Here is a 25,056-nt window from a genome sequence, read left to right as displayed (position 1 = left end):
GTGAAAAGGTGGTTTCCCCATCGGGTATGGGGTGGAACCTCCAGCTAGACCGGACGGGGGGATTAAGAGGGAGCTGAGTTTAAGAGTCCTTGCAGAAAACAGGTGTGTCCTCCTCCCTCCAGAATTCCTGGAGCCTTATCTGACCGTTCCCAAGGGAATGTAGTCAGCCTGGTGAGATTCTGGTAACATTGGTGACTAGCAGTAAAGTTTCCACTTAAGGTTATCCACAAGTTGTTCTGGTTGTTTGTGCCTGACAAGAAGCCATTTCACAAGAGAAGGTCCTCTCATAGCTAAATAGGTAGGGGCGAAGATTGGTGGTGGCCAGTGCAACAACCCACCCATTTTCGCTTGCCCCCAAATACACAAAACCCACAGCAGTACACGGTAGTTGCTTAAATACATTTGTGAGATCATTCTAGTTCTAGGACTTCGGATCATAGGGTTGGAAGGGATCTTGGAGGACTTCTAGACCAACGGTCAGTTGCTCATCTTCGCTTTCTTTGAAGCTCGCCATGGCCAGGGGAGGAGGGGGCATCTGGGAGGGGACATGTGCTGGAAGCATGAAGGAATGTTGTGGGGAATTGGGGAGTATGGATGCTAACAGGAACCAGAGGTGCCAAACTGATCCATCTGCTCCAGGGGTGGGCTACTGGGGGTTCACAGGGGTTTGGGAGAACCTCTAGCTGTGCAGTTTGGAGAACCCCCAAATCCCACTCCTGGCTGGCACCCCCCTCTCAGGTGCCCTCACGCAACCCGTTTTGCATGCAGGTAAGTGCAGGGTCCATGCGGAGCCTGGGGAGGCCATTTTCGCCCTCCCAGAGGCTCGAGGAAAGCCTCCAGAGCCCAGGGAGGGCAAAAATGCCCCTTCCCTGCTGTGGTGCAGGAGTCTGACTAGGCCATGCCCACCATGGCCACACCCACCCAGCAACCAGGCAGAGAACCCCTTGCTAAAAATTTTGAAGCCCACCCCTGCATCTGCCAAGCTTCAAGGACGCCAGACCTGGGTAAGGAATGTATACAGGCTCCTGTGGCACAAAGCTCCCAAAACATCAGAATGAGACCTGATTTGACTGGGCTCCCAAGGGAGAGGGTTTTGGACATGGGGAGATTGCTTCCAATCTATGATTTTTGCATGGTTTTTCCTCCAAGCTTGCCTCATCCGTGCTGCATGCATCATCTCTAGTACAAATACCTTTTCTCTAAATCCTATGGAGTCAAGGGTCTTTCTTTCCTAGGGAGTAGCTGCGGCTAGACTGACACCAACTAGCTGCCCAACCTGATCCTCTCTTTAATTTGGTATATTTAACGAGAGATTAAGGAAAGGTAAGAGGGCTGTCAGACTGGCCCAAATGGGACATGTCTTCACACTCATGTTGTCTACAAAAGAAAACCACAATTAAACAACAACCAAAAGGTGAAAGAGGAAGACTCTTGGTGGTACAGACAAACATTCTCTTTATTAAGCTACACATGAATTTTTCCATTAGTCAGAGAAAGAAATTGGCAGTGTCTAATAGATCACAGAAACCTCACCAATTAGTAATAGAAAGGCTTAGAAAGATCTGGCATTTTTTAAAGAGATGTGTAAAGGTTTTGTTTGTGTGTGTATGTTTGTGTGTGTGTTTAGTTTTCTTCTGCATTTTTGTTCCAGATTTTAATTGAAAAAAGGGTGCAATTGGCTTTTTCCAGCAAAGGTACTTCTTACAAGTGAAATGTGAAGAATCTCTGATTGCTTAATCAGAGTAGAAATGACAAAATGTTGATCATGAAAATGGTGGCTTTTAAAATAATAGAAACACTACATTCGATTTTGGTTTTCATATTTTTTTTTCATTTTTTGTTGCTTTTTATGTGTGTTTTTAATTTTTATTTCATTTTTTCCTAGTTTTTTTGTCTTTTTTGTTTGTTTTTGCAGCACAAACAACCCCACGAGAGAGAGAGGAAGAGAGGGAGGAAGAGAGAGAGAAAGAGAGAGTGGGAGGAAGAGAGAGAAAGAGATGGGGAGAGAGGGAGGAAGAGAGAACGAGAGAGGGAGGAAGAGAGGGAGAAAGGGAGAAAGAGAGAAAGGGAGAACGAGGAAGGGAGAGAGGGAGGAAGAGGGGGAGAGAAGGAGGAAGAGATGGAGGAAGAGACAGAGAGAGAGGGAGGGGGAGAGACAGAGAAAAAGAGAAAGAGAAACAAGGGATACCACCACAAAACAAAAGGACTGGAAAAGGAAGAAGGGAATGAAAAGCAAGATGAAGAAATGGATTCATGGGGAGCATGGAAACTTTAAAAAATAAAATAAAATTCAGAGAGAGGAATTTTTAAAAAAATCCTCCCAACCCAATTAATCCATTTCCCAAAAAGAAAAAAGAAAAAGAAGACTGAAAATGGTGTATGGTACAAAGTGGCCTTCAAAGAAGAACAAACATCAAAACAAGATCACAGAGAGAATTTCGGCCCCTTGGACCCAGTGACAGCTGTGCTTTCGTAGAAACAAAATACAAAACCAGAGAGTGAACGAGACAAGCAGAACAATCATTATTAAACCCTTCTCCCCCACCCCAAATAAAATGTACCCCGTTTTCTTGGCCAGTCCTAAAGTGATGGTAGTGCCCAAAAGTGTTTTGGGAGGACTTTAATGAAGGATCAAGGGGAGGGAGGAGGTTGTGAATATGTATAGCAATGACTATGACTATGACAATAAACCTGGATATTTCCCATTGGTGTTTCCTGGCCATCTTGGTGCATCTAAATCTACATCTTATGAGCTTCAAACCTAAGGTGTGTGGGAAATGTCTTGATCATACTGCCTCCATTTCTCCTTGTCCCGTGGACAAAAAACAGCACCTGTTATAATAGGAAGGATTGGGGAGGCAAGACCAAAATTCCCCTAACGTCTGGGTCATTTGCTCTATTGTCTATTATGAGGATCTCCTCTGGCCAATTCCCAAACAAAGCAAAACAAGGAGGCCCCTTTTCAACCATCAAAGTTCTGATGGGGACCGTCACAACCATCTCGGAAGGTGATGCTGCCTTCCTCAGCATTGGTTCACTCCATTTGTGTGTGTGTATGGAGAGAGGGAGCGAGCAAAAGGTGGCATGTAGGTGAGTCTGTGTAGATATGAAGGCGTGGTTGGGTGTTGCTTGCATGTGTCAACAGGAAGGACTTGAGCAACCCTTCCCCAGCAGGGGTGGGTTCTGCCCGGCTTTAATGCCAGTGTGCTCGCACCGGGTGCTTCTCAAACATGCACAGTTCAATTAAAGTTGTTCTGTGCATGCACAGACCTAAAAAACATGGCGGCAACGGCAACGAGGGAACCAGTTCGGGGGCATGGCAGGCCTGGGTCTCTGCCACTTCCAGCAATCCAGGCCGCCATACCACTACCAGTGTGGCCAAACCGGGCCAAACCGGTCGGAACCCACCACTGTTCCCCAGCACCCTTGTTGAGCAAATTTTTGATTCTTCTCATCTTCTCTTTTGGAGTTGACTTGTTCGCCTCCCAAATATCAAAAGAGTTGGGCAAAGACTCCCTTTCATTGCATCTCATAAAACTAGCCACGATTCTAACACAGCAGGACACGTCAATGCAATGCAAAAAAAAGAAAGCTTGTGTCAACCTGAGGCTGGAGTTTGGGAGCAGAAAGTCTACTCTAGAAAGGTCAGAAGATGGTTTGGGCCTGAACACAAAGGTGGGTGTTGCATGCATGGATGGGGGTACTTCCAAATAAGCACTAAAAGGATCCCCTCTCCTAGTTACAGCCAAATAATAAATGTTATTGGTTCTAGGTGCTTCTACACCACCTAGCCGTTCGAAAGCATGCAAATGCGAGTAGATGAATAGGTAACCCTTCTGCAGGAAGATAACAGCGCTCTGTCATGTCATGCTGGCCACATGACCATGGGGATCTCTTCGGACAACGCTGGCAACCCTTGGCCAAGAAATGGGGATGAGCACCGTGCCCCAGAGTCGGACATGACTAGATGGGAAAACCTTTACTTTTAATAAACGTTGTACTACCTCAGTGGTGCATTGCTCCTTGGTCATTTGGCCATGTCTTTGACATGCAAGGGTGAATGTCCTCTCCTTGTGTGATGGGGCCAATGTGGTAAGCCCAACTTTCAAACCATGGATGGGATTTCCCTCTTTCTTGGCCTCCCTTGTGGATGGGAAGGGGAAATAGGAAGGGCCAAATTTTGCTTGGGGAAAAGGAAGGGATTCCTATCAAGCCAAGGGTAGGGTGAGGTGGCTGTACAGTGTGGTCTCTTGGTGGAGGGACGCAGGGGAAGCCTGTGTTCTGTGCACATTTTTTTTCAATTTTCCCTTTCCCTTTCCCTTTGCTTTTAACCCTTCAAAAGCTGATGGGACCAACAAACTGGGACCTCTCAGTGTTGAAGAAACTTTTCCATACATAAAGATTTCTTTTAAAATCCTTTAGAGCTAAGGGGAGGGGGGAAAGCCTTTTTTTAAAGCACCCTATGCATAAATGCCTTTAAAAAAATAACATTGCTACTTTTTTTTTATTTTTTGTTAAAAGAAAACGGTTTCCTTTTTAAACTTGCCGGAGAGTTCATTTCTTAAAGACGCGGCTAAACACTTTAGAAAAATTAACTGATTTAATCACTCGGTTATTTTCTTATTCATTATTATTTCCCTCTTATGTTTTCCTGAAGGAAGGAAAGAAGGAAGGGGAAAAAAAGGAGGCTGAATTATCTGCCATCAAGTTACTTTAAACAGGAAAGAAGAACTAAGTTCCCGAGATGGGAATCGTTTGAGGCAAGATTAAAATTAACAAGTGCATCTCTACAATGCGTCTGTCTGCATCATTGTGATGCCTTTTTAGTTACCAACTTGCACGGTTCATTTTTACTGTGTTCGTGTGTGTGTGTGTGTTATGTGTGTGTTTGTGTGTGTGTGTGTGTTTGTGAGACTCGCACTTTGTTTTGCCTTTTTTTTCAAATATTTTATTATATATTATTATTATTTTTCCCCTCTCGCTGTGATTGTTTCCAAAGATGCTGCTTGCTATACAGGATGGGAGGAAGGGGGAAGGAAGAGGGAGAGGGAGGGGTCAGTATAAGCCGCAGCCTCGAAGATTATTGGCAATGATGATGTCGGTGACGGCATCAAATACAACCTGGATGTTGCCTGTATCTGTTGCACAGGTCATGTGACAATAAATCTCCTTGTTCGGCGAACGGTTTTTGCTTTCAAATTGTGCTTGGATATAGGCCGCTGCGTCTTCGTATGTGTTGGGTCCTGCAGAGAAAGAAGAATTTGTTAGGAATGGCGGTTCAACTTCGACGGCAAACTTTGGTGTAGTGGGGCTAGGAGAAAGGTGGCCCTGAGTTCTAAACCTGCCTTAGCCAGCTGGGCCAGCCATTCTCTCTCAGCCCTAGTGTTCTGACTGAGGCTTCCCAGCAGCATGAAGCCAACTCCTTGTCCCGACAAAACCGCTTTTATTAATTGACTGTGAATTCTGCTCATTCGCATCCAGCAAAGTCTTCCAAGGAAAGGTTTACAGTCACAGACTTTATCTGGCTTGGAGAGCTGCCAAGCTGATATCTGCAAAACATGGCAAGGAGTCTCGGAGAGCCATGAACCAATGAAGCGAACTAATGGTCTCCTGCAAACTCCATTCCCCTATTCATCGTCCACCTGTGGCCTTACTCCCAAGTCAACCCCTGTTCTTTAGCTGTTCCCTTCGTCTGGCAACTCTGCGTATGCCCATACTGGGAACAGGCTCCAGCTGTTCCTCTGCCTCACTGATATCTGACTCTGAAGGCAGCTGATAACTGACATATGGTTCTGTCCTCCTCTCTGCCTCCGACACAGAGCCCCCATCAGAGCCTTCCCCAGACTCCAGGACTGGCCCATGTTCCTCCCCAACCTCCTCATTGTCCAAATCCGCTGGCCGCTGGAGTGCCAAAACACCTAGGAAGAAGGGTCTGGCAGATGGCTTCTGTGCCCAAATCTATTTGAACAAGGCTAGCCCATGTTTGAGAGCCAGGTGTGGTGGTTAAGGCATCAGGCTAGATACCAGGAGATTAAGAGTTGTAGTTTTGTCTTAGGCACAAAGCCAAGTGAGTGATTATAGACCACTCACTGTCTCTCAGCCCCAGGAAGGAGGCATTGGCCAACCACTTTTGTGTCCAAATCTATTTGAACAAACCTAACCATATTAGACAGCCAGGTTTGATGTAGTAGTTAAGGCATCAGCCTAGATCTCTGGACTGACCAGATCGGTCTGCTTCATAAGAAAAACAGAACTTTCTAGGATTCCCAGACCAGTGAGTGTTGTTATACCCTAATAATGTTGACATGTTATTTCAGAAATAAATATTTCAGTTCATCAGGAGAGGTTCTCGTTCTAGAACAGTTTGTGCAAAGAAGTTTATTTTTTGCACAGATTCTCTGTAATACAAGGAACCCCATCCTCTTTGCTCTCCCTCCCTTCCTCTCCCTCTCCCTCTCAATAGGCCTCTGGGACATGGACTCCATTCAAGTCATGATGTAGAGCCAACTGAATTCACTTCAATGAAGTGAAGCCATGATGTCATTTACCCGTTTGAAACTCTTGGTATCACTCACACTGACAGCCCCCTCTGGAACAATCACAAGCCTGAAAGGGACTTTTAGCCATGGAGGAGGCTGTCAAATCAATCCAAAGCGAAGCAACGTGGCAACTGTGTGTTGTTCTCTAGAAAACTAGGGGTTTTGTGTTGCTTCACAAAGTTTCATTGAAAGCATCTTTGGTTGCATTCTTGCTTGCAACTCTGCAGTGTGTTAACACAAGACTGGACTCTTTATTCCTTGTATCCTGGAAATTTCTTAATTGCACTGGGTAACGGCAGTATTTCTCAGGGATGGAAGGAGGAGGGATGAAGTTTTACATTTTAAGCAACTAGAACTCAACTCTGGTGCATTTGAGTCAGTGGTGGGATTCAGCCGGTTCGCACCAATTCAGGAGAACCGATTGGTAACTTTCTAAGCAGTTGGGAGAACCGGTTGTTGGAAGAAATCTCCTTTTGTTTTTTCCCACTTTACAGGGCTAATCCTGTAAGGAAAGCAGGAAGGAAACATTCTGGTGTTGTTTCTAGCCTCATCTTTATTGCCCTTCTTACAGAAACTGCCTCTCCAGTTAACCCTTATTACCATTGTAATAACTAAAGCGAAGTGCCCATTGACCTAAGTGACATTGACTTGGCCACACCCACATGATCACATGACCACTGAGCCCCACCTACCCAGATGGTCATTAGGGCAGAGAACTGGTTGGTAAATTATTTGAAACCCACCATTGATTTGAGTACAACAAAGATGGTGCCTCAAAAAACCAATCTAGATCATTAAAGAGTATATCCATGACTTAACCCATGTTTTGAATTTCACTTGAGAACGTAAAGATCCTTCAAGATTTGGCTATCCCTATGACCTGTGGCTATTTTAAATTATCCCTCTTATCCAGGTTAATAAGACAACAGCTGAATTAGAACACGTTAGTATTCCATGGAACCTCTGCAGCTCTGTCTACAGCTGGATAGAAGAGTGGGAACCAGGGTTGGCATTTACTTACTTTCCCTACTGGTTCACAAATGTGACTGTGTGCGACCCCACCTGCAATTTCCACTACCGGTTGGGGTGATCCTGTCCGAACCGGCTGAATACCACCTCTGGCGGGAACTCCCTAAACCAGTGTTTCTCAACCTCAGCAACTTTTAAGATGAGTGAACTTCAACACCCAGAATTCCCTCGCCAGGCTGGCAGGAGAATTCTGGGAGTTGAAGTCCTTAAAGTTTGCTGGAGCTAAGAAACACTTTTCTAAGGCTAAGATAAGGACCCTGTTACTCTCCATTCATTCTTCTGAACCAAATCTTTGAATTATTGAATGAAATCAAAATAGATGCCTTCAGAATGATTAAAAACACACGCACCTTGGTTGCCATTCAGAGTCTGAAGGGAATTTTGCACTTATGCAAACAGGCTATTCCCCAGCACAGCTGTCTGGGGAATTCTGGGAGTCAATGTCCACGCATCTCAACGTTGGCCAGGCTGCAAAACACAGATCTAAGAATCCGAGACTTACCTGTGTATTCAGGGAAGCAGATGGTCAGAGGCGATTTTTTGATCTTCTCACCAAACAGGTCTTTCTTGTTGAGGAAGAGTATGATGGAGGTATCGATGAAGAATTTGTTGTTACAGATGGAGTCGAAGAGCATTAAAGACTCGTGCATGCGGTTCTGCATCGGAAAGAAGGAAGGAGATGGCGGGAGAGGAGGAAATAAAGGGGGGATTGGAGAGAGAGAGAGAAAGAAACCAAGTTAAGCTTAAGAGAAAAGAGCAATGGCCAAGCCGGCAGTGAAAACAAGGGTTAAAGAACCCTTTTGGGTGAATCATCGTTTCGGATACAGAAGTAAGAAAATTGGAGGTTAGTTTCATTTGTATGAAGGATCTGGGTTTTGTCTTCATGTTGCTGTCTCTTTTTGCTTTACTTTGAGCATGTAATACAGGTTTACAAAAAGCATGAGATCAAGACTGCCACTGTTTGGAATTCCTAATGTTTTCTTCCTAGTTTTCTTTCTCCTTGAAGTCATCCAGAAAATGCACCTCGCATGATAGAGTTGGTGAGAATAAGAAAGATGCTAGTTGAGAAAGTGAAAAAGGTTAGAAGTCCCTGCTTTCTTATCCTTTTTATCTTCTCTTGCATCTTTCTTTCTTTTTTTCTTTCTTTCTTTCTTCTTTCTTTTTCTTTCTTTCTTTCCTTCCTTCCCTCTCTCCCTTGATATTTCTTTGTTTTTGTACTTTAACTCACAATAAACTCCAATTTAAAAAAAACCAGGAGTTATTTCAGTGGGGTAGTCATAGCTTTTTTGATCTTCTGCTCTCCTGTTTCCCTGAAAATAAGACCTCCCTGGATAATAAGCCCAATTGGGCTTTTGAGAGCATGTGCTCAACCCGGAAAATAAGCCTTCCCTGAAAATATTGCAGCACAGCAGCAGCCATGAGGTGACCATGCTCGCCGCCTGCTGCACCTCAAAAATAACAAGACCTCCCCAAAAATAAGGGCAAGCGCTTATTTCGGGGTCAAAATAAAATACGACTATGTCTTATTTTGGGGGAAACACAGTAGTTACTTCCCGAAAACACTTTCTTCCACTATGCTAATCTGTATTCTCTAAATTCTTTACATCTCCATAAACCTCTAAAATCTTTAAATCTCTATGTGCAATTTTCTCTTTCTCAGGAAACTGTTAAGATGAAAAATGTCCTTATTAAGAAGTGGTGTGGACATCTTCTGCTATATTCTATGGCTTTCCTCACATCTGCCTTTGTTAGCTAAAGATAAAAGGGGTCTCTGCAACTTTTACTCCCCTAGTTGTTGTTGATACTATGGAGTGGTGCATTTGTATGGTCATTTCTATGGTCATGTGGCCAGTAGGATGTCACAAAATGCTGTTACCTCCCCACCAAAGTGGTACCTATTTATCTACTTGCATTTGCATACTTTCAAACTGCTAGGTTGACAAGAGCTGAGGCGAGGACAGGAGCTCATCCCATTGCGTGGCACTTGGGTCTCAAACCTGAATTGTCGGTTTTCCAGTCAACAAGTCCAACCTCTTAACCTCAACCCATCGCAACACCCTGTGCTCCGTAGAGGGAAATCCAATAAAAGTGTCTCGGACACTAGAAAAGAGCTGGCACTTTATTAAGATTTGGTAACTAATAAATACATGGCAGCCAATAAATTATTACAATAAGAATCAAAAGAACTCTTGGACTGGACTGAGGCTCATTCACACATCATACAAAATGATCATTAATACCATTGCGGCCAATCAAACATGCAATTTTTTTTAAAAAAATCAGAATAAAAAGATTCTGCAGCTAATTTGCAAATATAAAAGAGAAATTCAGCAAACTCCCGTCTCCTTCAAAACTCATATCTCTGTAAAGCATTTTAAGCAGCCAGCAGGAAAAAAGAAAGAAAAAAGAGGCATGATAAGAAAAAAAAAAGGAAATATCAAGAAGACTGGATAATATATTACAGGGTTGCATAGGACTCTTCAGACAGGCTCCTGACCCATTATTATTTTTTTATTGAGAGAGAAAGGAAAAATCATTAAATACATATAGAGGTAAAGATACTTTTGTGTTGTGCTCAACTCCCTGGAAAGTCATGGACACATCCAAGCAATTTCCTTGGCAGCCATATATTTTATTTATTTATCTAATGATGCTCATATCCTACTCCATTTCCAGGGAACTCTGGGCAGTAGAGAATAACAACCAACAATAATCAACTACTTTGCCATCGATTTCTACCCGCTTCTTCTCCTTCTCCTCCTCCTCCTCTTCTTTCTTTCTTTCTTTCTTCTTCTTCTTCTTCTTCTTCTTCTTCTTCTTCTTCTTCTTCTTCTTCTTCTTCTTCTTCTTCTTCTTCCTCCTCCTCCTTCCTCTTCTTCCTCTTCTTCCTCTTCTTCCTCTTCTTCCTCTTCTTCTTCTTCTTAACTTCTTAGCAGCCCTGGGATTCTCTGAATGTCTCCCATCAAAGGCTCAACTGGCCAAGTTCTATTTAACTTCAGAGGTCGCAAAAGGTCGGTCAGATGCTCCCACCTGTTGAGTCACCTAGTGATGTACAGGATATATCTCTAAATCTCTGGTCGAACCATTTGAGATGGCCAACGTCGGAACCCTTATTCAATATTGGTGTTGTGCCCTGCCGGCCACCGGCCCCACCAGCAGCCAAATCAGTGGAAGAGGAGGAAAGTGGGAGTCAGAGTCAGCATCAAGGCAACCTGGGAGCTCCGAGGGAGAAGAGGGAATGGAGCTGGCAGAGAAAGAGAGACAGAGACGGAGCCTGGGCTGTTCATCAGCCCTCAGATGGAGAGTCAACAGCCCCCAGGTCTGCAGGTGGCTGATGAGGAAGTGGAGGAACTGCTGGGTCCAGTGCCTGATGCACGGATGAGCAGAAGGCAGAGGAGAGGAGAGCAGTGGAAATCTATGGGCCAGTCCTTGGGAAGGAAGAGCCACTGCTGCTAACAAGGCCCCACCTTTGCTCTGGAGATAAAAGGCAGGGGGTGGAGATGAATAGGTGTGGCCGACAACTATTCATCTTCTGGACGGATGGACGTGTTAGCCTGCGAGAGAAACTTTTTGCCAGGGCTGCCGGCATTCCTAATAAAGGAATCTTTTGAGATCACGTCAGAAGATTTGCCGTGTTTAGGGACCTGGGTCAGAACAATTGGCAAAAGGCTCCAAAAAACCAGGAACGAGATTTTCCTGCCCTTCTGAAGTGGAAAACAGAACAAATTGTAACATGGAGGTTTTTCAATGAAATGACAAAAAGCAGCGTCGGGCTGATGCACCTTGATTCATGCCAAAAAGGGCTGGAGGTTGTGGCATGGCAGCATGGTGCTACTTCCATTATGTACCCCCTTGATCCTCCTGCCACTATAGCATAACCCCAAAGTAGGTTTAACGCACTCAAACAGCAAAGCTCCCCTCTTCCTGTTCCAAAGTAGGAAATGAAAGGGATTACAGCAGGGGTTCCTCAACCCCCAATTCGGCCACTGGCATCGGTCCGTGGCATGCCAGAAACTGGGCCACGCAAACATGGGAAGCTCCATCCCCATGTGAAACCACAGCTCTTCCAGTCCCCAGACCAACCACTCTCCCCAGAACCAGTTCCTGATGCCCAAAAGATTGGGGGAGCTGCTGGATTACAGGTTTGTTAAAAGGGGGAAAAATCAAATTAATCAAAACTTGCCGGCTTCACACACTACACCAGTGTTTCTCAACCTTGGCAACTTGAAGATGTCTGGACTTCAACTCCCAGAATTCTGGGAGTTGAAGTCCAGGCATCTTCAGGTTGCCAGGGTTGAGAAACACTGCACTACACAAACCTATAAACTAGGGTTTATGGACCATATGGGTGGACTCTAGACTAAAAGGAAAGAAGTTACATTATGACTTGCTGTGATGGGCTAAGACACTCTTGATATACAGCAGTGATGGCTAATCTTTTTGTCCTTGCATGCAGAAAGCCCGCCCCCATAATGCAATGCACCCCGCCCCCTGCACATGCACAGGTGACCCCTCCCACGCTCCCCTGCACAAGTGCATGGGATCCCCTGTGCTCTCCCAGCACATGAGCACACCTGTCCTGCATGCGCTCTGCCCACAGATCCGAAAACCAGCTGGCCGGCGGAGGCACGCACACCTACGCAATGGATCTGGCCTGGGGGCGACAGCTTGCATACCCACCGAGAGGGCTCTGTATGCCACCTGTGGCACGCATGCCATAGGTTCACCATCACGGATATATAGTATCAGTTGCATCTTCGTGCCAGAGAGAAATTGAAAAACAGATCCCTAAGGTACAGTGAGGCCAAAAAGTCATTAGTTTTACATCCCTCCCCACCTTACAAGGGGCTATAACACGTTAAACAGACACATAAGCTCTCTCTTGCGATCCCCAAAACCTTTTACAGAACATTTCTCCATTTTGACAATCGTTATTAAATAGCGATATTTAATAAATAGCAATATTAGATTTTGGATTGCAGGATACATAATCCACGGAGAGCATTGCATTACCTAACAGGCTTTTAACCGTTAACACAAAATGTCTTGTAGTCAGCCCTTCTCTGCAGTGCAGAGATGATCAAACCCCCCCCCCAGCAATTTACTACTTTGAGGCTCTGTTTGGCGTCATAGGTATTTGTTACACCCACCGTGTGACCACAATGACACGCGCACAATGACATCATTCCTACCGACGACGTCAGTAGGCAATTCGCGCCAGTTGAGTCACGACGTGAGTTGTTTGCGTTGATGATGCCATGCAGCGCAAACATCATTTACCCTTCTCTTTCACGTGGCACCACGGAAAATTCTCTGGTAAAGATCTTCAAATACGTTAATAAGCAATGTAAGATGATCGCACTATCGGTTACTGGAACATTGCCGCTCACCTCGCCATGATAACTATCACAACCTCACAACCTCACCTAAACCCACATTTTAAAGGTCACGTTTCACCTCAACATCAGACTTTCGAAGTTGTTGGGCTGCAGAAGTCAAGCAGATGTTCTTAAGGGTGTCAATGCTGCATTTCCACCACAGCTGTTTCACATGCTTTATGGCAAACAAGTCTGTGCATAGTCACAAAGTTGAGTCCAGAATGAGCCTTTCCCTTCCCGTTATATTTTGGCATGGATTTTCTTGGCTTATGACCATAACTGGGTGCTTGCGAGACTGCCTACTGCCACCAGTAGCCTCCCACTGTCCAGTACAATCCCACAGAGTTGGCCACCACAGGGTGCCGTCGGCCGGGCAGTGTTGGCTGGCGACCCCCAGGGGGAGAGCCTTCTCTGTGGGAGCGCCTTCCCTTTGGAATGAGCTGCCCCTGGAGCTTCGCATAATCCCCGACCTCCGGTCCTTCTGGCGCACCCTAAAAAGTTGGCTTTTTCAGCAAGCCGGCCTGGCTGAATAGAATAAATTAAATTATTAATTCTAAATTGTTAATGTTAATTTAATCCTAAATTTGATTTAAATCATCAATTAAAGGTTATTGGATTTCCTATTTAATCTTTTTAAACTTTTGTCATATGTGTTTTTATGTTGTACGCCGCCCTGAGTCCTTTGGGAGAAGGGCGGCATATAAGTCCAATAAAACCAAACCAAACAACTGAGGCCAAAATTCCCGTAGCTAAGTGCGACATTTGTTAAGTGGATTTGCCCCATTTTACAGCCTTTCTGTCCACAGTGGTTAAGTGAATCACTGCGGTTGTTAAGTTAGTCACACAGTTGTTATGTGAACCTGGCTTCCCCCTGGATTTTGCTTGTCAGAAGGTCACAAAAGAGGACCCCAGGATACTGCAACCGTCATAAATATGAACCAGTTGCGGAGGGTCTAAATTTTGATCATGTGACTATGGGGATGTTCTAATGGTCGTAAGTGTGAAAAAAGGTCAGAAGTCACCTTTTTCAGTGCCCTTGTAACTTTGAACTAAATGAACTCTTGTAAGTCAAGGACTACCTCTAATAATAAATGTTGACAATGGGACCCTAATCTAAACCACTAGATATAAAAGTTGGGCGCATCTGGATTTTAGTGGTCCACATTTCTTTGATTTCTGCGTCACACCTTTCCATCCAATCTCACTGAATTTATTTGTTATAGACTTTAGTTTTGTGAGCATCCACTGTTCCTAACAGTTCTGGTTTTCAGGAAATAAGTCTGTCCGGAATTGGGGAAACTATCATTCAGATTGGAAGAATAGTACGATTTCCAAATTCTGCTTGAGTCCCGAAAAGTTAGATTCTGATCACGTTAAAAAAAGGGTTGCAGCAGTGGTGAAATTCATTTTTTTTTACTACTGGTTCTGTGGGCGTGGCTTGGTGGGCGTGGAGTGGCTTGGTGGGTGTGGTTTGATAGGGGAAGGATACTGCAAAATCTCCATTCCCACCACACTCTGGGGCCAGCCAGAGGTGGCATTTGCCGTTCTCCAAACTACTCAAAATTTCTGCTACTGGTTCTGCAAACTACTCAAAATTTCCACTATCGGTTCTCCAGAACCTGTCAGAACCTGCTGGATTCCACCCGTGGGCTGCAGGTTTCTGAGTCTTTACATTCTGGCCAGAGTTTAAAAAATATCTAGAAATAGTGAGGTAACCATGACTATATTAAGATTTTTCAGAACTGATGAGACTATTTCTCCATCCTTCCCTTTTCCACTTGTATCAAACAGAGAAACAATTAAGGAGACCAGCCACACAAATAATCAGGTAGGCGATGCAAAATGAAACAGTAGCAATAACGTAGATGCATCATTGGAAGATTGGGGATAAGCTATCCTAGGGGAAAAAATTGAACTATGTGGTTGTTAAAAGCCAAAACCAACTTAACAGCACACAGCTAATCATCCATCAGTCAGCAACCTCTTCAGGATGTGTGATTTATACATTGCAACATTGACCGACCTTGTTACCGCATTACTGGAATACAGAATTATAGCATCCTTAATGCATGCAATATGCATGCTTCTCAAATGAACATCATAGCTTAATCCGCATTTGCAGAAGGCACTCATGTTGAAGAAGCCACCTATTTCTTTGTGGGTATGACTCGTTGAAGAAGACGTTTTGTCAGTACTGGTTTTACTGCTAAATAGGGTAGCACTCTCTTGCTTGCTTGCAAAAGGAGAAGGAAAAAAAAGCACCACCGTGTGTCATGTTTGTTGTGGTTACTCATTCCTGCAGAGGGCAATTATACAACAATGAACTAAGAATATTGCTAGGTTTAAACAGGAGCATGTCTCTATTTGCAGGTTAATTACCTTCCCTCTTTTTGTGGCAAAAGAGATAATGTCCTGTTGAATTGCTTTGAGATTAAGACAGAGATTAATGTCATGGGGAATTCCCCCTGTTCTTGAACATGCCATGCTACAGGAGGCTATATTAAGATTTTAAAAGCCAAAGATAAGGAGATGCTTTAAGATTGGGAAACACTGCAAAAATGTATATGCAATTCTTGAATTTGGGATTTCCACCAAGGCATTTGCATTGATTTAGGATTACCTGCCAATGTGTCTGGGCAAGATAAGTAGAATTTTACTACTTTTTAGTTCCTCAAAGTGATTCATTTGAAACAGAGTATGGGCAAATATTTAAGGACGGAAAGAGCCTGTGTTGTAGCAATCTAGTGCATTTTCTCAGCCATGGTTAGATGTCCCTGCAAGAATTATGCAGACACGTTACGTGCCCTCCCAAAATGGTGAGATTGCACCTTCCTCAATTCCCGAACAGAACTGATCAATTGCATCATTTCATACATCAGGAAGGTACCAAATCCGTGTTTGTCAAATTGGCCAACTTTTAAGATGCATGGGTCTCAAATTCCAGAATTCTCCAGCCAGCTACGAAGTCAAAATCCTCCCAGAATTCCCTCTGCTGGCTGAGAAATTCTGGGAGTTGATGTTCACCCATTTTAAAGATGCCAAGTTTGAGAAATATATATTTTTTAAATTATTGCAAAGATGTTCCAGGTAAACCGGAAGTCCACCTACCCTTCACAGTAAGATTGGTGCAATTTCAGCCATTTTAAGATGTGTGGACTTTGTGCTAGGAGTCTACACACCTTAAAGCAGGAGTCGCCAACCTTTTGGACCTCCGGGACTACTAAATCCATAATTTTAAATCCCGGGGACCACTAATATGATCTGCCTAATGTCTTGCCAGCCTCTACATTCCCCTCCCCTCCCAGCCCCTCCTCACCTCCCACCCCCGCCGAGCTCCTTAGGGCCCCAACAGGAAGCAGTTGTTGGAGCTAAGCATCCACCAGAAGAAAGAGTTGGCAAAACAGTTCAGTTCAAATTGGATCTGACCGAGAAGGAGGCTCAGCAGAAGCACCTCCTGAGGACTACGAGCATAGGCTTTCCAAGCAGAGGGAAGACCTGTGGGAGTGCAAAGCCAGGTGCTTGCACCTGGAGGCTCAACGGGCTGAGATAGTCAGCCAGTTCCAGGCCATGATGCAGTCCCACTGGAACAAGGCCCTCTGGCTCTTTGCCACCAGCGGTGCTTCCTTCCAGCCTTCACCCAAAGCCCCACACAAGGAGGCCAAAGCAGACCCCAAGTCGGAATTTCTGCTTCCCTCTGACCCACATAAAAAGACCCCGAAGGGGGGGGACTCTCTGCAGCAACACAAACATTCACTGCACATATCAGGCCCCGCGCCGTAGTTTGATTTAGTGCAATATAAAAAATGCAAATAATTTTTCTGAGGACCACCAAAATTTTCTCGTGATCACCAGTGGTCCACGAACCACCAGTTGGTGACCACTGCCTTAAAGTGTCTGAGGTTGAGAAACACTGGCCTAGAGATACAATTGAATTCCAAATCTTTTAATTTAGGCTTTCATTCGGGGGAGTATCGGATGTGAATTTGCTTCAAAGCACAAACACACACATTTTGTTTACAGCGCTGAAAATGTTCGATAGGAACATGCTCAAAATATTACCTGCCAAAGTTTCCACTTTTGCAAATATGACAGTCGGTTTACACTAACATTTAGTCCATTATATACTTTGGTTTAAATTAGGCAACAAAGATAAAAAGCAAAAATGAAACCCATACATTCAGCATTACTCTTCAATAGTTAAGCCACTGATACCAGAGACATTTTCCAAGAATACGGAGAGTCCATTGTTCATGTTCTTCTATCAAGCATCTACAATGGCAGTAATTTTAAGTTCCCAACCAAGTGTTTACTTCATTTCTATTTATTTATACATTTAAAGGCTGCATGTTGCCACCTAGCTCCCACAGGGGCTCATAAAAACAGAATAAAAACAGAACACCCCATCTCACCCGGTGCCAGGACAACCAGCTATCAAATTCCTGGCTTAACCCCATCAGAATTTTTGAAGCCCACCCCTGAGCCCAGTACATGCAGAAAGCATCCAATAAGATCTTTGTTTTTCTACCTGATATTTTTGATTCAGTTCATCCGCCTGCCTTCTGTAGATGCATACAAACCTAGCATTCTTCTATGGTTTCAAGAAAGTCTTACTGATTGGCCAAATAGTCATAACCTCCTAACAGATGAACAGAATAATAAAGTTTGGAAGGGAACCTTGGAGGTCTTCTAGTCCAACTCCCTGCCCAGGCTGGAAACCCTAGACCAGTTCAGACAAATGATTGTCCAATCTCTTCTTTAAAACCCTCCAGTGATGGAACAACCAGAAACTCTGGAGAACCTAACCCAAGACTTTCCCCTGTAAGGTTTTGCAACCGTTTCCTTTTGGCCTTTGAATGTGTCTTTTGCTACTTTTCCCGTTCCAAAATCAACTTCCTTGGACTTTCTACCTGTTTTTGTTCAAACTGAGGAGTCTCCTGCAGAACTCTTAGCTTCATTATCTGCCTCGCTTGGTTTTTCTTTCATCTATTTACTCCCATATTTCCTGCGACCCATTGCCCTCTGCCCCACTCACATGGCCTTTTTTGACACTCTATCATCTCAAACCAGCTTCCAACCTCCATTCTCTCTTCTTCACTCTGACCGTCATGATACCTGATAAATCTACCTATGAGCCCGGAACACCACCCTGGACCATAATTCTGTTGGATGTGGTAGTGAACCATCCTATTTATTAGTTTGTTTGTACCTGGCCTTTATTATTTTAACTCAAAGCAACAACACAACTTCCTCCTTCTTGTTTGCCCAGCACAACAACCCTGTGAGGGTGCATTGGGCTGAGAGAGACTGGTCCAAGGTAGGCCAATTGGCTTTGATGTAAGGCAGGACTAGAATCATCATCTCCTAGTAAGTGGTCCAGGGTCACCCAACTGGCTTTCAGGGCTAAGGCAAGACTAGAACTCATGGTCTTCTGCTTTCTACTTGGTGCCTTCACCCTAAGACTTGTTCTGACGTAGACTTCCCCAAAAAGCACGAGGTCTGGACAAAACCCCTTTTATTAAAACGAATGTGAATTCTTCTCATTCCCATTCAGCAAAGGCCTAGTAAAATATTTCAAAGGAATATTTATTTACAGACCTTATCTATCTTGGAAAACTGCCATATAAATATTTTTCAAATGCGGTGCTGTGCAAGGAAAAACTGGACACAGAGTCTCTGAGATTTACGGACAGATCTTCACACTCCTGAAACAAATCTAATGACTGAACGAACAATTTTTTTCCTGCAAAAGCCCCCTCTCTTTTCGCTCCTCTTTTATTTCCCATGGGAGGGGCCAATCACCTTCCATCTGTGACTTTACTCCCAAATCGACCCTGATTTCTGAGTTGTTCTTTTCTTCTGGCAGCTCTGCGCATGCGCACACTGGGAACAGGCTCCAGCTGTTCCTCTGCCTCACGGCTGTCTAGCTCCATAGGCACTGATTGTTTAGTCCAGTGATGGCTAACCTTTTTGTCATCCTGTGCAGTGCAATGTGCATGCTCCCCCCTGCACATGCCCCTAACCCTTTTTGGGCCTAGCAGGCCTCCCTCCATCCCCCTGGGACCAAAAAAAGGCCATGTGTTTGGGGCACTGCAGGCCCCCTTGCTCCCTGCACATACATCTCTTGCATGCAGGCTGCCCCCGCGCATACACGGCAGAGACCCCAAAATAACCTGGCCAGCGGGAGGCACATGTGCATATGCAGTGGAGCTGACCTGGGATGATGGCTCATGTGCCGGCAGAGAGGGCTCTGCATGCCCCCCGTAGCACCTGCGCCATAGGTTCACCATCACAGGTCTAGTCCTTAAATGTGTAGATTGGGTACGTTTGCTTGAACGGCAAAATGAATACATGGAATTCTTGCTCTGGAAATTCATCTGGTATTTCAGATGTATTTCAGAATGGAAAAAATAAAAGTAAAATTTGAAGACACGAAAGTCCAGGTTGGGTGGAGATTGGAGGAGAAGAGGTAGGCGGGCAAAACAGTAAAAAAAAAATCAGCCAAAAGATTAATAGCGCATGTATTTTTTATGGTCTTAAGCTTTTTGTGAAAAAAAGAAAAGAAATCAGAGCATTGAAAGGCAGAGGAACAGATGTGGGAAAATGGAAATGAGAGTGGAAAGTTTGAACAAGATTTGAGAAATCAGCAATTTTTATGAAATTCCCTTCAGGGCATTTCCAGAGCTGATTATTAACTCTTTATCCTTTTCTTGTGTATGCGGTGAACAAAAAGCCCTGTGAATTGAGGCACAGACAGCAGTTTTCAAGATCTCTTTTCCCACCATAACAGATCAAAGTGGAGTGCGTAACCCATGCTCCCCAACCTCTACATCTGAAACAAACCGATGGGTCTTAGGGCTACATACGAAGAGTAAGGAGACCGAACCAAACAATGCAATGAATTGAGATTCTTCTACAGGACGCGGGGGGAGGAAGGGGTTTTAATACAGTCCACATCCACGCAAGTTATTGGCAATTATGACATCAGTTACAGCATCAAAGACAAACTGGATGTTGTTGGTGTCCGTGGCACAGGTGATGTGAGTGTATATCTCTTTGTTGGATGACTTATTCTTGCTCTCGTACTGCACTTGAATGTAAGTCACCGCATCCAGGAAGTTGCTGGTTCCTGCAAGGGAGAGAAAGAACAGCCAAGTGAAAATATGTTTGGAAGCCTCCCACTCCCCAAGAAGAGACCACTATGTTGGCTCCCCTTGACAGGAGGACCAACCAATCATGAGGAAGAATGAAAGGTTTTGGAGAAGCAAGGTTTGTGTTTCCTGAGTAGAATAGGAATAGGAATAGAATAGAATAACATAACAGAATAGAATAACAGAATAGATTAATAGAATAGAATAACAGAATATAGTAGAATAATAGAAGAGAATAATAGAATAGAATAATATAGAATAATAGACTAGAATAGAATAGACTAATAGAATAGAATAATAGGCTAGAATAGAATAATAGAATAGAGTAATACTAATAGAATAGAATAGAACAAAAGAATAGAATAGAATAATAGAATGGAGTAACAGAATAGAGTAATAGAATAGAATAGAATAATAGAATAGAATGATAGAATAGAGTAATAGAATAGAATAGAATAATAGAATAGAATAATAGAATAGAATAACAGAATAGAGTAATAGAATAGAGTAATAGAATGGAATAATAGAACAGAGTAATAGAATGGAATAATAGAATAGAGTAATAGAATAGAATAATAGAATAGACTAATAGAATAGAGTAATAGAATAGAATAATAGAATAGAGTAATAGAATAGAATAATAGAATAGACCAATAGAATACAATAATAGAATAGACTAATAGAATAGAATAGAATAATAGAATAAAGTAATAGAATAGACTAATAGAATAGAATAGAATAATGGAATAAGAATGGAGTAGAGTAGAGTAGAGCAGCGTAGCGTAGCATAGCATAGCATAGCATAGCACAAAATAGAATAGAATAGGGACCTTAGAAGTCTTCTAGTCCAACCCCCTGCTTTGGCAGGAAACCCTATACCATTTCAAACAAATGATTATCCAAAATGTTCTCAAAACACAAAGTTTTGGGTCCTGTAATGGAACTGAATCAGGGGCTAATTGGCATTTCAGGAATTGTATGGAGGGAAAACGAAACAGCGGAGGTTAAAGTACTAAAGCCTTAGAAGATTCCTGTTTTTACATTTGGAGTTGAAGATATTAAAAATAATAAAAAGAAAGGACCCAGGGGGAAAGTCCCTTTTCTCCCTTTTCTATTTTTTATAGATTTTGACAGTTTTTGACAGTCAGCTATTGAAGTGTATTGCAGATTGGAGAGAGCAATCTGTTGGTGAGCAGAGAATACTACAATACCTAGGGACCTAGTGAATACCTAATGAAAGAAGAAAGCGAGTGCAGCTGCAAAATATTGACTGTGGCTACAGGAAAAGATATTTTGAAACCATGAGAACTTTTAAGGAGTGCTTGGTTTTGCACCATTGTTTGATTTAGACTATCTATAGCTGTGAAAGGAAAAAAAAAACTTTTCAACTTGGATTGGACTGGATTAATAATAGAATTGGACGTTAGAATTTGGAAATAAAAGAGAAAAAAGAATTACATGGACTTTAAACTTTAATTAAATGTGATATAATTTTGTTAAATTAGTTAAACTTGCATTATGGAGTTTTGGATGTATGATGAATTATTTGAGATGCTAAAAATGCGCATGAAACTTTAATTGGTAAAACGAGTCAGAAAACCAGATGGAGCACACAGACCAGGAAATAGGAGAAAGGGAGGGGGGAAGGGTATAAATGAAGAACAAGAAGATAATATGAAAGAAAAAGGAACTGAAAATAAAAATCAGTGATTTCATTGGGATTTACAGTGACAAAAAAAAGTAGACAAGGGGGAACGTCCCCCTCAAAAGAAACAATCAAACAGCAAGGAAGGGAAGAGACTTGGAAAAACCCTGGGGAAAGCTACTAGAATAATAAAATTAAAAGTGAGAAAAACGATTTTGAAGAAAAGTTACAATAATCATAAAAATAAGAAAAAGAAAAAGCTGGGAGAATGGGGGGGAAAAAAGGAAATTAATAAGAAGGGGAATCTTTGAGAGCCCATGAGAAAGAGGAGGAGGAAGAGAAAGAAAAGATATATTAGTAGATTAAAGGGAATAGTATTAAGATTGTTAATGTTATGTAGTAAATTAAGATATAAGGAAATTATAGTAACGTTGTTTATTGTGGACAATTAATTCAATTAAATGCTCTCTATGTTAAAATTGAATTTGAGGATTTATGTTGCTTATAGTAAAATAGACCAACAGATGAAATATGATGAAATAATTTCAAATTATCATATGAAATGCTAATTTGGTTTAACTTTGAAGGAGCAGTGAGAGAGAGAGAGGGGGGGGGAGGGAGGGAGGGACTAGTCCTAGGTTATCCAGCTTAGCTTTTTATGGGTAAGGGTGGGGGTTTGAACTCATTCTAGCCTGATGCCTTAACTGCTGGACCATACTATGCCTCTAAAGATGAAGATGATGTTTTGGATTCTTTAATTCTAAAGAATTCAAAGGAAGCAGAACCATAGGATAGAAAATTTAACTTAACAATAGCAAAGTTGGAAGAAACTTTGGAGACCATCTAATCCAACCCCTGCTCCCACAGGAGACCTATAATATTCTGATAAATGGCTGTACAGTCTCTTCTGAGCCGAGCTAGCGCAGTGGTTAAATGCAGCACTGCAGGTTACTGCAGTTCTGCAGTTCGGCTGTTCAAATCTCACTGGCTCAGGGTTGACTCAGCCTTCCATCCTTCCGAGGTGGGTAAAATGAGGACCCGGATTGTTGTTGGGGGCAATATGCTGACTCTGTAAACTGCTTAGAGAGGGCTGAAAGCCCTATGAAGCGGTATATAAGTCTAACTGCTATTGATATTGCTATTCTTAAAAGCCTCCAGTGATGGGGCCCCCACAACTTCTGGAGGCAAGCATGGTTAATTGTTCTCACTGTCAGGAAATTTCTCCTTAGTTCTAGGTTGCTAGGGGTTTAATTGTTCTTCCTCCTCTTCCTCCTCCTCCTTCTTTCTCCTCCTCCTCCCTTCTTCTTCTTCTTCTTCTTCTTCTTCTTCTTCTTCTTCTTCTTCTTCTTCTTCTTCTTCTTCTTCTTCTTCTTCTTCTTCTTCTTCTTCTTCATACTCCTCCTCGCCTTCAACTCATTCTGAATATAAAGTTCTGCCCAGAACTATAAAGGAAGAAACTGATGCAATTCCTTTAGTTCATGGTTGTTGGTGATGCTAGCAAAATACTTCATACATTTTCCTGCCCGACAACCAAAGCATGGGGTCCAGGCTAGAATGAGGAAGAGAAAGTCTACTTAGCTAATGCTTCTTTTCAGAGAAAGGTGTTCGGTAGCAACAGCATCCCTATTATGCACATGTTGGACTTATGCCAAGTTCCTCTTTGTAATCTGAACCTCTTCAAAACTAACTCCGAGTCTGTTAACTGAAGGTGAAGTAATGTAGGGCCATATTTACATATTCTTGATGTTTCCCTGTTGTTGTTACTGTTATTTGTGAAGTAGTGTCCGACCCATCACGATCCCACGGACAATGTTCTTCCAGGCCTTCCTGTCCTCTACTGCCTTTTGGAATCCATTTAAGCTCACATCCTGCTTTGGTGACTCCATCCAGCCACCTCATTCTCTGCCCTCCCCTTCTTTTTTTGCCCTCAATCTTTCCCAGCATGAGGCTCTTCTCCAGGGAGTCCTTCTTCCTTCTCCTTAGGTGGCCAAAGTTCTTGAGTTTCCTCTTCAGGATCTGGCCTTCTAAACAGCAGTCAGGGTTGATCTCCTCTAGGACTGACCGGTTGGATGGCCTTGCAGTCCAAGGGACTCGCAGGAGTCTTCCCCACCAATGTTTCCCTATCCCTTTCAAAAACAATTTTGATACAACATCTGGTCTATTTGTGGACCCTAGTTTGGGAATTTTTGACTCAACAAAGGGCAAATGTTCTGAGTCACAAAATACTATCCATCCCTCCCCCTCCCTCCTCTCTCTGTGTGTTTGTGTTTGTTTGTGTGTATATACACATATATAATGAAAGGATGTGTTTTATTTACCTGCATAATCTGGAAAGCAGATAATTAACGGGGATTTCTTAATCTTCTCTTCAAAAATGTCCTTCTTATTGAGGAAGAGAATGATGGAGGTATCTGTGAACCATTTATTGTTACAGATACTATCAAACAGCTTCAGCGATTCATGCATGCGATTCTGTAACATAAAAGAGATAACATGTCAGGCCGGGATGGTTACAAAACCATCTTCAACATGTAGGGAAGCGTCTAAAAGGAAAAACTCAAAAGGAAGCAGACAACAATGGGTGCAACACAGCCCATATTTAAACACCGGAAAAAAAATGTGTACATAAATGACAACTGGGTTTGCACAACACACTTAAAGGCCATGTACAGAAGATGCTCGGTTTTAACTGTGGTCAGTTTCTTTTACGGCTTCGCCTGTTGAATTCACCAAATCCGTTTGATTGGGGTAGAGTTCAATTCATTGTGGGAACCCACACAATGTGGTCTACTCAACAACAATTAAGTATGTTGCATGAAACGCAGCCAAAGAGACACAGTTGGTATAGAGGTGAGCTTCAGTTAACAGCACCGAAGCGTGTGGCTTTGTTTTTCTTTTAATAAAGCTAAATATTTTGAATAATACTTATAAACAAACAGGATTCCAGCTCAGATAAATTACCATGCTCATGCATTTCGATGGCTGAGTGGAGGAACCATTACAGGCTATAAATTGAAGCCAGAAGGCAGGCAATTCATGCAGATTTGTTAGAGCAGATCAGTAAAATCCTGGCCCTAGAATCATTGATTGCGTGGGACAGTACTTGACTGTAGACATTAACCAAGGATGGATGGATGTCACCCTTGAATTAATCCAGAGTTGAAAGCAGTCTAAGAGGGAGAAGGCTCTTCAGGACAATAATCTTGCTGTGTGATTTTTGGCCTTTCTGTTATTTCATTTAACATTTGTTAGTTGGTGGGTTTAATATTGACATCCTTACGCTGACACTTTTTGGAAGGTGGGGTCTGCTCAAAATA

At 43.0% G+C, this 25,056-nt stretch overlaps 1 protein-coding gene across 2 annotated transcripts in view; it reads right to left on the bottom strand.

Annotated features, from left to right (window-relative positions):
• Nucleotides 1–1,437: 1,437 nt before the first annotated feature.
• GNAO1 (G protein subunit alpha o1) overlaps nucleotides 1,438–25,056 on the bottom strand; it is a 214,618-nt gene continuing 190,999 nt past the window's right edge. Inside the window, exons 7-8 of one of the 2 annotated variants that reach the window (XM_087728496.1) lie at nucleotides 8,071–8,224; nucleotides 1,438–5,243 (exon numbers count right to left, since the gene is read on the bottom strand). In XM_087728496.1, coding sequence (XP_087584622.1) covers nucleotides 5,056–5,243; nucleotides 8,071–8,224 — 342 coding nt within the window. In that variant the 3' untranslated portion in view covers nucleotides 1,438–5,055. Of the gene's footprint in view, nucleotides 5,244–8,070; nucleotides 8,225–16,873; nucleotides 20,073–24,057; nucleotides 24,212–25,056 lie in introns of those variants that run through there. The other variant, XM_087728497.1, reaches the window with a different exon arrangement.

This window comes from Thamnophis sirtalis, unplaced genomic scaffold, assembly GCF_051295495.1.
Source record: "Thamnophis sirtalis isolate CommonGarterSnake01/CBP01778 unplaced genomic scaffold, rThaSir2_p1.2 scaffold_14, whole genome shotgun sequence".
Lineage (NCBI taxonomy): Eukaryota > Metazoa > Chordata > Lepidosauria > Squamata > Natricidae > Thamnophis > Thamnophis sirtalis.
This window is presented reverse-complemented; position numbering and strand designations above follow the sequence as displayed.